Below are 13,896 nucleotides of genomic sequence, written 5' to 3' on the forward strand. Positions count from 1 at the left end.
GGTGACAGACAAGCTGCTATGAATATTTCAAAAACTGCTGATCTCCTGGATATTTATGCCCAAGTTTTGACACAAAATGGTGCAAAAAACTAAAACCATCCAGTGTTATTTCTGCAAGCAGGAACACCTTGTTGATGAGAATGGACAGACTGGTTTGCGATGACTAGAATGTAAGTAACATACTCTTGAATGCTATAAATGGTAAAACATGCTTTCCTGCTCACCACAGTTGTTAAGAGTTGTTATCTAGGTTACCATTACCTTACTTTCAAATGAACAGGTCTAGCCATTCTCCTTCGACCTCTTTCGGCAGAAGTGACACTGGGTAAATGTGTTAAGTCTAAAGACTGTTGTGTGTGAAAATTCCAGGCAATCAGCAATTTCTAAAATACTCAAACCAGCCCATCTGGCACCTTCTTATTTGGCATGGATTGCTGTGAGCTTTAACTAAGGCTCTTGACCTGTATCTGCTAATTTTATAGACTGTGTTACTGCCAAATGATTAGTTAGATAATTGCATGAATAAGTGTAACATAAATGGTAAGTTTATATACACAAATATATACACTATTGGACAAAAGTATTGGGACACCAAACTTTTCCAGCCATTTGTGGTTCTTTCCAAAACTGTTACCACAAAGTCAGAGGCACACAATATTATAGGATGTTTTTGGATCACTAGAAGTCCCATACCTGTCAGCATGACAATTCCTCTGTTCCCAAAACCATCTCTATGAAGATATGGTTTACATGGGTTTGCTACAGAGTGCTGACATCAACCCTATTCAACACCTTTTAGATGAATTGGAACGCTGACTGCACCTCATGCCTCCTCCTGAGTTTACTAATGCCCTTGTGGTGAAATGAACACAAATCTCCACAAACACACTTCAAAATCTGAACCGCTAAATATCTTCCCAGAAGAATGGGTTATTATAACAGCAAATGGAAACTACATGTCGAATTGGATGTTCAAAACACAAACAAATCTTATAATCAGGTGATGATTTTACTGGATTTCAAAATGTTCTGTATTATTTCTCATAAACCTCATAATGTGTTCCCCCTTTAATTATTTTCCACTTTTATCTCATTCTTTCTCTCTAAACAATTATCTTCACTGTATGTAGAACCCTGACCCAAAACGTTCCTCTCTTTTAGCACTTTAAAAAGATAGTTTGCAGTGTATAGCTAATAGGGTTTAAGAATATCCCTTAATTTGAAAAAACTCAGAGCAGAAATGACTACATATAATTGGCCTTACCAAAAAAGAAATGGTTTGGGACATATGTGATCATCTGTGTAAAATGTTAATTTGAATGGAGTGTGTGAATAGCATGGCAGCTAATTATTTTCTATTTAAGTGGGTCAGTGTTCTCTGGAGGTGGACCAACCATTAACAACTCAAGCTATTATTATTAAAGAAAGAACAGTTATTTTTGTCTAAAATAAAATCTTGGAAAACATAATTAATTATATATTTGATGTGACTACAAATAAAAACCCATTTTTTGCTCTTTTTTGTACCTAGCTGTGTAATACTGGGTAACACCGATGCAGTACAGTCTACAGGGAGCGCTCTTCGCTCTCGGTTTAACTGGAGAGAATGCTGAAGTTGTGAAATGTGTCCTTCGAGCACAAAGGCATGCTGAACTGAGAACAATAGAAGCACAGATATGGGGATGAAACACACTCAAAAGCGCTCTCACTAGTAGGACACATGCGAGGATAAAGTCAGAATAAATGAATGCAAACTCTGTTTACAAAGAGCCTTAGAGCCGGCTGAAAGAGACCATTCTTTTCTCCTCTCTTCCAATTAACCACAAAGCCAAGCCTACATATATGAAGAGAATTGCCTGAGGTGTAACAATTGTCCTAAATGGTGTAAAAAGTCAACATCTTTTTTCAAATTGCAATATTTTGTGATAGAAATGAACATCAGAAATTTTCCCACCTTACTAGGTAGAATAAAAAATACAGTAATACAATATGCAATTACAATTAAAATCATAGTTCAATAACTTTTAGATGAATTGGAACGCTGACTGCACCTCATGCCTCCTCCTGAGTTTACTAATGCCCTTGTGGTGAAATGAACACAAATCTCCACAAACACACTTCAAAATCTGAACCGCTAAATATCTTCCCAGAAGAATGGGTTATTATAACAGCAAATGGAAACTACATGTCGAATTGGATGTTCAAAACACAAACAAATCTTATAATCAGGTGATGATTTTACTGGATTTCAAAATGTTCTGTATTATTTCTCATAAACCTCATAATGTGTTCCCCCTTTAATTATTTTCCACTTTTATCTCATTCTTTCTCTCTAAACAATTATCTTCACTGTATGTAGAACCCTGACCCAAAACGTTCCTCTCTTTTAGCACTTTAAAAAGATAGTTTGCAGTGTATAGCTAATAGGGTTTAAGAATATCCCTTAATTTGAAAAAACTCAGAGCAGAAATGACTACATATAATTGGCCTTACCAAAAAAGAAATGGTTTGGGACATATGTGATCATCTGTGTAAAATGTTAATTTGAATGGAGTGTGTGAATAGCATGGCAGCTAATTATTTTCTATTTAAGTGGGTCAGTGTTCTCTGGAGGTGGACCAACCATTAACAACTCAAGCTATTATTATTAAAGAAAGAACAGTTATTTTTGTCTAAAATAAAATCTTGGAAAACATAATTAATTATATATTTGATGTGACTACAAATAAAAACCCATTTTTTGCTCTTTTTTGTACCTAGCTGTGTAATACTGGGTAACACCGATGCAGTACAGTCTACAGGGAGCGCTCTTCGCTCTCGGTTTAACTGGAGAGAATGCTGAAGTTGTGAAATGTGTCCTTCGAGCACAAAGGCATGCTGAACTGAGAACAATAGAAGCACAGATATGGGGATGAAACACACTCAAAAGCGCTCTCACTAGTAGGACACATGCGAGGATAAAGTCAGAATAAATGAATGCAAACTCTGTTTACAAAGAGCCTTAGAGCCGGCTGAAAGAGACCATTCTTTTTCTCTCCTCTCTTCCAATTAACCACAAAGCCAAGCCTACATATATGAAGAGAATTGCCTGAGGTGTAACAATTGTCCTAAATGGTGTAAAAAGTCAACTTTTTTCAAATTGCAATATTTTGTGATAGAAATGAACATCAGAAATTTTCCCACCTTACTAGGTAGAATAAAAAAAATACAGTAATACAATATGCAATTACAATTAAAATCATAGTTCAATAACTATAATTATACACTAACATTATTTTGAACAGTTATTTGTTAAGGATCTGAAGGACATCTATCCAAAAAGCAAGAAGCCTGAAGACATTTACTTCCCAAAAGCAAGAATCCAAATCAATAAGCAGATTAAAGTAGAATGCAAAAGTCAGAATCGAGGTCTATGGAGATTCCATTACAACTTAATAGATTTTGAGACTTTTTGCAAGGAAGAGTGGAAAAAGTTGTTAGATTCTAAATAAAGACTGAGTACAATGGTAATTATTCACGCAGTGCCTTATTTTACATCATTAATGCTTGTCCAAAGTGCAGACACTTGAGCTGTACTTTAATACAACCTGCACCTCAAATTAAGTCAATGTCAAATCATGGACATTCTTGCAGCTCATCACTTCTTGAAAAACTAAAAGGTTTTTAAGATAAAAGAGCATTTCAGGGTTTTTTTTCACTGTTCAGACCTCTCTGCTAGGAAATGAAACCAGACTACTATGTCTCAAACTGTTTCAAAATATTTTTCTCTATTGCCTGCTTCACCTCCAATCAAACAATTGCATCATTTAAAGTAAAGCTACTAACCTTACTAACCTTATTAACCTTAATGCAAATAATAATAGAATGATTATATTTTCATTGTTTTATGAAGAGTGGAAATATAAGAGTGGAGATTTTCTTATGTTTACTAACTTAGACCAATTTACACAATTAGAAGTCATTAAAGGAAAAGGTTTTAAGCAGGTTGCATAAATGTGCTGTGACTTTTATAAATTGGAATGTTCAAAATAACATTTAGTCTCATGTTCATAAGTAAAGTTAACACTGTCATCAACGGAATTATTTTGTTTAATGAAATTCATTCGTCAATGAAATTATTCCACCCCAAAATATTAATTGTTTCTGTTTTCTTGGTTTCATCTATCTGCTACAGTCATGGTTTCCAAAGAGCTTTCAAAGGATGCAATGGATCTCACTTGTTGAGGTATCGATCAGGCAATTAGAGAAAATGCAGCACTAGAGTAATATTACCAAGACAGGATGACCCTCTAAATTCAACACAAGGCAAGACAAATAAACATACCAGGAAAGCTGCCAAAATTAAAGGAACTGCAGGAATATCTTACAAGAACTGATTACTCTCTGCAAAAGACAACAATCTCTCATATTCTACATGCCTGGCTTATGGGGTTTGGTGGGTCACAAAAACATTTATGTCCAAATAGATCACCCTAAGCATGTGGCAAAATGTGTTATGGTGTGATAAGACCAATTACAAAGGTACAATTACTGTTTGGTGCAAAAAAGCACATCAAGGTGAAGCACGGTGGTGGAAGCATCAAACTATGAAACTGCTTATCTACAGCCCGAATTGAGGCTTTTATCAAGGTGAAGGGAATCATGAATAGCTACAAAGCTACCGATTTCAGTGCAAAACCTGCAAGGTACCTGCAAGTAAGCTGAAGATGAAAACGAATTTCATGTTTTCAGCAAGACAATGACCCCAAGCATGCATCCAAAAAAGGAATGTCTTATCCAAAAGAAGATCCTAAACCTAGCCAGAACCCAGACCTGAATTCAAAAGAAAATGTGAGGGAGCAACTTTGCTCAGGAGGGGCAGAATGAAAGAGTGGGAAAATATCGCCAAGTCAAAATGCCACACTGATAGACTCTTAACCAAAACCCTGAGGGATGTGCTAAAATCAAAAGGTGCTTCAATAAAGTGTCAGTTCAAAGTTGTATACATTTAGGAAGATATTAGCCTGTTATGATCCTTCTTTACTTTATTTGTACACTTTGCAATTTTAAATGAAAAGTACAGAAAGATCTGTGTTTCTTTTTTTTTCTACTCCACAAAACCGACCATTTTAGCAGGGATGTGTAGGATTTATATCCACTGTAAATTTGCTATACTTGATATACTTTACTTTAAAAGGCTGGATGTGTTATCTGTGGAACTTGAGTATATAGGAGTATAAAATAAATGCTGCTGCACCAAATGCATTTGTACCAGCACCCCTACCCCTCAATCCCCCCCACCCCCACACACAAACACACACACTACTATATATTAAAAATATCGGGGAAAAAACTCAACTGATTATGTCTGTTTCGCTACTTCACGTACTGTAGCCAGTATCCAGTAACCTGATTAAAGCCTGACATTCACTGTGTGATGAAACCTCACTTAGCTAGTATTGGACATCTTTGTTTCAGATGGACTGTTTTTACCACTGTATTTAATAAACTAGTCCCTTATACAATATCATGCTTACTTGACTGACAGATGCAAGATTTAAAAGTAGCCTACATAAAATTTGTACGTCTTTTTTATTAAATTTATTCAGAATTACTTGCAAGTACCTTATAGACAGAAATAAATACATTTTGGTAAAAATCTGATTAATACTTTGGCTTAGGGACAGGTCGCTTGATAATATATTTGGCTATACACGGTCTTTAATCACTTTTTTAATCAATTTTTTTTTTCTATTTTTAACTTACATAGTTATTTCACAAGTATTTCACATTCACATGTTGAACCTACACAGCATTTTACATTCTTAATATATTTAATATTTAAATATTTTATTTGACTGGAAGATCTGATTAATAGTCTGATTATATTTTGCAAAGATTTAATCTGTGTGAAAAAATATATAAAAATCTATCACAAGGATATTTACTACAGGCCTGTTTACTGCTGTTTTCCATAGCAAAAAGAAGCCTTTTATTAAAAAACTACAAAACAATGTTGAATGTATTTTCTAAGCTTCTAATCTCCAGAAATCTCTGAGTGCTCTGACTGACAGGGGTTTTAATCAGTGCACCAGCAGTTGAGAGCAGGTCACTGGCTAACTGATGCGTCTTATTTTTTAAAGAGAGAGGAGCAAAGAGAGCTGATTCCTCATGTCTGGGGCATGTTTGGAGTGTGCTCCTGAATTTGGTTATAATAATATGCCTTTGATATTTCATTTCGTGCTGAAAGTGTAAAGCACGACTCACTCCCATTTGCACACATTATTATGAACAAGGGATTGCATGTCATTAATGAGAGCTGCAATTAATTTGTCCAATCGTCCAAATTAATGAGCTATCCACTCGCTTGCTTTAATCACAGAGAGCAGAATCGAGTATGTCAAAAAGGCCAAATTGGTTTCCCATTATGTGATGCTACTCATGAGGTTAGCATTTGCAATGTATCAATGTTAGTGTTTTTCTGTAATTTACATTTTGTGTGCACTTACGGTTATATGCGCCTGCACTGCTTTTTTTTTTACTTATTATTTTAATATTTTTTCCATTACTTTGTCACAGGAACCTTGGGGAGCTCATGAACGAACTTTAGGGATCTTAAAGACAGCGATGATGATCTATTGAACGGACCTTCTATTCTCAGTGACAAGCTGATAAGTAGAGAGCAAAGCTGCTCCCTGTCTTCACATCGTTCCCTCTATAGAAGATTAATATTACTAGCAATGCAACATGACATGCAATTTAAAAGAGAGGCAATGGAACAGATTTTTTGCCTTTAGCTCAGCAGAATATCTAGATTCCACCGTCGGCCAAAAGCGTGTACTAGTGCTGGCACACAATTTCCCATACTGATTACATGACCAACTGCTTTACATTTGTTAAATGTAAGGGAAATTTATTATTTAATGCCCCTACGATGGCAAAACAAAATGATTAATCAAGCTCTCTGGCATATGCAACATCACAGACTACCACAAACAGTATACACAAATTATTTTTGTTTAAGCTGGACCATATCTGTATATATACATGTACTAATTATTAAATCTTTATCATTTTTATGGTGAATATACAGCAGTGAAAAAGAAATCAAAGGTGAAAAGAAATATATTACTGACAGACCACCACCTTTAATACTGTGTCACTCACATTAATCATCAAGGCACTTGTTTGCTGAGCATACTGCACAATATTGCACAAGCTAACCCTAAGACTTCATAAAGTTATCATAATAGCATTTGCAGGATGAAAAAAAAGTAAACAAGTGGAAAAGGAAAACAAAGCAGAGTGCATTTATCCGCTTGGAGAAAGAGATGAATGAGTGCATTTATTGAGGGCGATAGTCAAGAAAGTAATAAATGTGTGCAAGATCATCAGCTGTTTGGACTGAGAAAGTACATTTTCCCAGGGTTATTGCTTCACCAATATCCACCCACATACTCAAGGAAGAAAAAAAAAACAATAGCTTAAATTTCGGTTTAAAATTTGAAGACGAGGACAATTTTACCTTTGGGATGCCAAGGGTCTGTGAACTCATACTTCCCCATGCCGACCGTGCGGAGCATCTGCAAGCCGTTGGCAGTCTCTTGAGCGGTGCAGCCATTGCTCGGAGGAGGATGTACAGACGCTTGTCCGTTTATCATTGGGACGCTGCTGGTTAATGTAGTAGATGGCTGCATCATGGGATGCGTAAGATGGCCATTGCCCATCACTGTTTGGCCGGTCTGGGTGACCTGACATACGCCAGGCATAGGAGACATGGCTATAGGGGGCAGGCCAGTGAGCCCCAAGGTCTGGCTGTGCACATTTAGAACCATGTTGGCCAGTGGCTGTGAGGGCGGTTGGGTTAGCTGATAATGAGACGGCAGAAGTGGGTGAGGTGGGGGCACGGCTGTTTGAAGGGAAGGAGTGGCACCTATGATGGGTGCTTGGACAGTCACTCCCTGGCTATATACAGGTGGCTGGGGAATGCCGTAGGTGTGGGAAAGAAGACTCGCCTGGCTCACTGTTGGCACTGCTGGGGGCCATAGATGACCTAAAGAGAGGAAGTTAATATGTGAGTCATATGTTCTGCCATTTCAATCAACCATAGAAGCCAAAGCTGATTTTGACATGAGCAAAACAAAGATCCAAATATCCAATGGCCAATTTTTACCCGAATTATCTTTCTCCTCAGTTGTTTGCTAGGGGTTCGTCAGTGTCCCAGGGAGTGGACTGGTTAATGGGCGTCTGTCCCCATCTGACACTGGGAGCCAGAACAGGTCCTGCAGTTTGGTTTTCTAGTACCGCATGTGCTGAGACCTGCTTCAAATAAGAAAAAGTAAACATGCTAAACAGAGCACCCCAAGCTTTAATTATAAGCTACAATCCCCAATTACACCCAGTGTGTCAGACACTGGTAGATCATTGTGCGTTCTTAATATTCCATTCTCCTATGCTCGCTTAATTATGCTGCTGTTCTAGTTTAGCACCATCAATAATGCAGGAAAACCCAAGGTCGGCTGCCAGCAATTGGACTTGGCAGAAAGGATGGGAGATCTATATAGAAAACATTTTACTAATTATCTCTGCCTCACACTGCCTCTAAATCAAAGTGGAGACACAATATGAGAAAAGCTATTTCGCAGTTATTTAGAGGAATTGTCACATTTCACTGCCATGGAAAAATAGAACAAATGACTTCATGAGAATTGATAGTTGAATATTACTTGCGGAGGGCCTAAATGAATACTCCACTACACCTGACAGAAGTGACAGAACATATTCCTTTTGTGATGCAGAGCAATTAACTGTCTGCACAAAAGTCAACACAAACAGATTTATTACAACGCTTCCTCTTGAGTTTCGAATAAGTGTTCTGCATTAATAATATGACAGGCCTGTAAGGAGAAGCAATGCAATCACTGAAAGCTTTGACATATAAGCACAACCATATTCAATAAGAAGGCTGTATACAGTAGTTTAATTACTTTAAATGTTTTTTTAAATACTTTACCATATCCCAAACAAGTATTCTAATACAACACGATTCATGATCAGCTATTGCAACATTATGGAAAGTGTTTCCTTTCATCATTCATTATTCAGGCTGGATATGAAAAGATCCACAAGTGAAGTAGTAGAAAGTGCAAACAATAATCAGTGAGATCAAACAGCTAGGGAGGAAAAAAGTACACAAATTATATAAATAGCGATTTTCAAAATTGCTAGCAACTGGGTTAATACCTAATCACAGCTTTGGTGCTAATCCGATCAATCAATTCATGGGATTTTAAAACAATAAGAAACAGAGTTTTGTTTGCACCACATATGTATATCACTGCACAAAAAACATCTTATATATGATACATATTTGTTGTATAAGGACCTAAAAGTTTTTAATTAACTTCATGAGCAATCTGCTGCATCATCATCATTTTTCTTACAAAAAAACAGTAAGTTCTAGGCCATTATAACTGTCATACATCAAGAGTGTTTTACAGAACAGAGACAAGGCCAAAAGCTAAAGATCTGTTTAGATAACAAAGCAGCTAGTTGATATAATTAGCTGCAGAACATTCATTACACAATGCATTGTATGAACTCCAGCGGCAACACTTGCACTATGAAAAATAACCATACGGCTGTGAGGGCGGTTGGGTTAGCTGATAATGAGACGGCAGAAGTGGGTGAGGTGGGGGCACGGCTGTTTGAAGGGAAGGAGTGGCACCTATGATGGGTGCTTGGACAGTCACTCCCTGGCTATATACAGGTGGCTGGGGAATGCCGTAGGTGTGGGAAAGAAGACTCGCCTGGCTCACTGTTGGCACTGCTGGGGGCCATAGATGACCTAAAGAGAGGAAGTTAATATGTGAGTCATATGTTCTGCCATTTCAATCAACCATAGAAGCCAAAGCTGATTTTGACATGAGCAAAACAAAGATCCAAATATCCAATGGCCAATTTTTACCTGAATTATCTTTCTCCCTCAGTTGTTTGCTAGGGGGTTCGTCAGTGTCCCAGGGAGTGGACTGGTTAATGGGCGTCTGTCCCCATCTGACACTGGGAGCCAGAACAGGTCCTGCAGTTTGGTTTTCTAGTACCGCATGTGCTGAGACCTGCTTCAAATAAGAAAAAGTAAACATGCTAAACAGAGCACCCCAAGCTTTAATTATAAGCTACAATCCCCAATTACACCCAGTGTGTCAGACACTGGTAGATCATTGTGCGTTCTTAATATTCCATTCTCCTATGCTCGCTTAATTATGCTGCTGTTCTAGTTTAGCACCATCAATAATGCAGGAAAACCCAAGGTCGGCTGCCAGCAATTGGACTTGGCAGAAAGGATGGGAGATCTATATAGAAAACATTTTACTAATTATCTCTGCCTCACACTGCCTCTAAATCAAAGTGGAGACACAATATGAGAAAAGCTATTTCGCAGTTATTTAGAGGAATTGTCACATTTCACTGCCATGGAAAAATAGAACAAATGACTTCATGAGAATTGATAGTTGAATATTACTATGGAGGGCCTAAATGAATACTCCACTACACCTGACAGAAGTGACAGAACATATTCCTTTTGTGATGCAGAGCAATTAACTGTCTGCACAAAAGTCAACACAAACAGATTTATTACAACGCTTCCTCTTGAGTTTCGAATAAGTGTTCTGCATTAATAATATGACAGGCCTGTAAGGAGAAGCAATGCAATCACTGAAAGCTTTGACATATAAGCACAACCATATTCAATAAGAAGGCTGTATACAGTAGTTTAATTACTTTAAATGTTTTTTTAAATACTTTACCATATCCCAAACAAGTATTCTAATACAACACGATTCATGATCAGCTATTGCAACATTATGGAAAGTGTTTCCTTTCATCATTCATTATTCAGGCTGGATATGAAAAGATCCACAAGTGAAGTAGTAGAAAGTGCAAACAATAATCAGTGAGATCAAACAGCTAGGGAGGAAAAAAGTACACAAATTATATAAATAGCGATTTTCAAAATTGCTAGCAACTGGGTTAATACCTAATCACAGCTTTGGTGCTAATCCGATCAATCAATTCATGGGATTTTAAAACAATAAGAAACAGAGTTTTGTTTGCACCACATATGTATATCACTGCACAAAAAACATCTTATATATGATACATATTTGTTGTATAAGGACCTAAAAGTTTTTAATTAACTTCATGAGCAATCTGCTGCATCATCATCATTTTTCTTACAAAAAAACAGTAAGTTCTAGGCCATTATAACTGTCATACATCAAGAGTGTTTTACAGAACAGAGACAAGGCCAAAAGCTAAAGATCTGTTTAGATAACAAAGCAGCTAGTTGATATAATTAGCTGCAGAACATTCATTACACAATGCATTGTATGAACTCCAGCGGCAACACTTGCACTATGAAAAATAACCATACGAATAAAATAGCGAATAAATACATATTTTGTTTATTACATTCAGAAAAATTCCCAGCAATTAAGCAGAAACAATTAAATCATTATACCAAAGGCCCTTTTTGTTTATTTTTCCGTTTTTTCCAGATGCATGAAATCCACAATTATTTATACATGATTCAATAATTTTAAGAGTCTACTGAAGAACACTTTTTATGCAGTAATGTGGCTGTAAAATTTCTTATCTTATAATGTGTGCCAGTAGTGGTGATCTGACCCTTTTTGTTTATTTTTCTTTTTTTTCCCCAGATGCATGAAATCCACAATTCTTTATACACGATTCGATAAATTTAAGAGTCTACTGAAGAACACTTTTTATGCAGTAATGTGGCTATAAAATGTCTTAGCTTATAATGTGTGCCAGTAGTTGTGATCTGGTGCTGGGTCCTGCATGAGTCATGAGGATTAGAACCTCTGGTGTTCAAATCTGCATAATTATTTGAATGCTGCATTGTGGATCGCCTGATACAGCTCGCGCAAATTTTACATTGAATTGTGATTGGATCAGGCATCACAATGTACCATGACACCCCTAGGAAAAGCTTTTTCACCCAGCATAGGTCACAACAGATTTTACAGCAACACCGTTTATATTTCACTTCAATTTTTGCTTTTACTTTATAAGTGATATTAAAAAGAACAGGTTAGGAAATCCTCTGGGATCGTGCACACTTTTCTACCCTATGCAACATGATACAGAAGTGTTCATGCAAAAACATTTTAAAGTGAAAGTACATAATACAAAAAAAAAGATAAAGACTTATAAAGACTAACAAGCTGTTTTATAACATAAAATGACTGATATATAAACCTATAGAAGACACTTGTGTAACAAACAGAAGTAGGATTTAAAGCAATGTTTGATAAATTTGAAGCTTATTAAACTATAATAATGTACACTAATGTATACATCCATTAATAGTGCATTTGAATGAGGCAGGCAGGAGCAGAATTTAAAGGTTTGTTGGAGCATGATAAAGGCTTTGCAGCACAGCCAGCAGCTACTGTTGGCTGTGTTTCAAAACTGTCCCTCAATAAAACAATGTCTACATTCCACTTTACTGCTGCCTCCATGTTATGGTAACAGTTCATCTAATTCACATAAGCGGAGTATGTTTGCCATCTATTATTGAGGAGAAACAACATTGACATATTAATACTGCTGAAAAATTTATCTTTTGCTTGTTTTATAATCAAACCATTCCACGCACAATTACCCTACTATAAACACACCTCTTTTTGCCATCCAAATGTGTATATACAGAGCACACACTCATGTAACATTTATGTGAGAATATGAGGTCGCTTTGCAAATCTGCCCCAGGTGTAAACAAATGAAAAGGAAATTGACTAGTGGTTGGTTAGTGGGGGACTTATTTGTTCTCAGTGCAGTCTGCTTGGAAAACCAAATAGTAAATATTTCATTCCAGGAGAGGAATCTTCCACAATTCTTCTGCTAGTCTTATATTTTGATTGTTGATCCTGAATACTAAGCATGCATATATATATATATATATATATATATATATATATATATATATATATATATATATATATATATATATATATATATACATATGTGTGTGTGTGTGTGTGTGTGTGTGTGTGTGTGTGTGTGTGTGTATCTGTCAGGTCTCATTACTCTAATCCTATCCTATTCCATACTTTGCAAATCACTGACAAGAAATATTTTTAAGCTGCACACACAATCATACTCACGCTGAAGTGAAACGCTATTAATGTTGATTAGATTTTTATGAATGGGTTTAGATTGCAGTCAATTAGTCATCATAAAGATTACATAAACCATAATCAGCCATGCCAGATCATCTAATAGTTATCTCTAAAGGGCAGAAAATTAAAGCTTCTCATCAAAACAGGCAGAAATGCACAACAAAATGTATAAAATATACAGCACTGAAATTAGTGACACTTCACCTACAACAAAGGGAACACTGTTTACTTACTTGAACACTGCATTTATTTAAGCACCAATGTTTTAGGTAGTGCAATTCTTCATGCGAAACGCTGCTTTCAAAATGATCGGCCCCTAAAGTAAGTAATTTGTGGTGAAGCCCCCTCGGAAAGAATTACAGCACTGAGTCTCTGCCTGTAATAACTAAGAACACTGAAGACAATTGCAAAGGGATGATAGACCACTTTTATATGCTAAGAATTTAAAACTTTTTTATAGTCTTGGTTTATGCACGTTTTACATTCAGCCTACGGGATTTCAACAAGGTTCAAATCCAGAGACAACCACAAAAAAAAGTGTTCCACCTTCCATTTCACTGCAGAAATTGTCTATAGTTTTAGACTTCTGAAATGTCTTACATTTTTTTGCTGAATTTTTTTTAGGTTTTGTAAGAGAAAAATGTTTTATTGTTTTGAATGTTCTTAATTTGGTATGTTTCAACACTACACCAACGGACAAGAAATACACCAT

The 13,896-nt window shown here is 36.4% G+C and overlaps 1 protein-coding gene across 1 annotated transcript in view; it reads right to left on the minus strand.

Annotated features, from left to right (window-relative positions):
- Positions 1-13,896, minus strand: part of LOC124390438 (kelch-like protein 29) — an 88,835-nt gene that overhangs the window by 45,566 nt on the left and 29,373 nt on the right. Inside the window, exons 4-6 of the mRNA XM_046856371.1 lie at positions 9,947-10,094; positions 9,637-9,826; positions 7,505-7,842 (exon numbers count right to left, since the gene is read on the minus strand). Coding sequence (XP_046712327.1) covers positions 7,505-7,842; positions 9,637-9,826; positions 9,947-10,094 — 676 coding nt within the window. The remainder of the gene's footprint in view (positions 1-7,504; positions 7,843-9,636; positions 9,827-9,946; positions 10,095-13,896) is intronic.

This window comes from Silurus meridionalis, chromosome 8 (genome assembly GCF_014805685.1).
Source record: "Silurus meridionalis isolate SWU-2019-XX chromosome 8, ASM1480568v1, whole genome shotgun sequence".
Lineage (NCBI taxonomy): Eukaryota > Metazoa > Chordata > Actinopteri > Siluriformes > Siluridae > Silurus > Silurus meridionalis.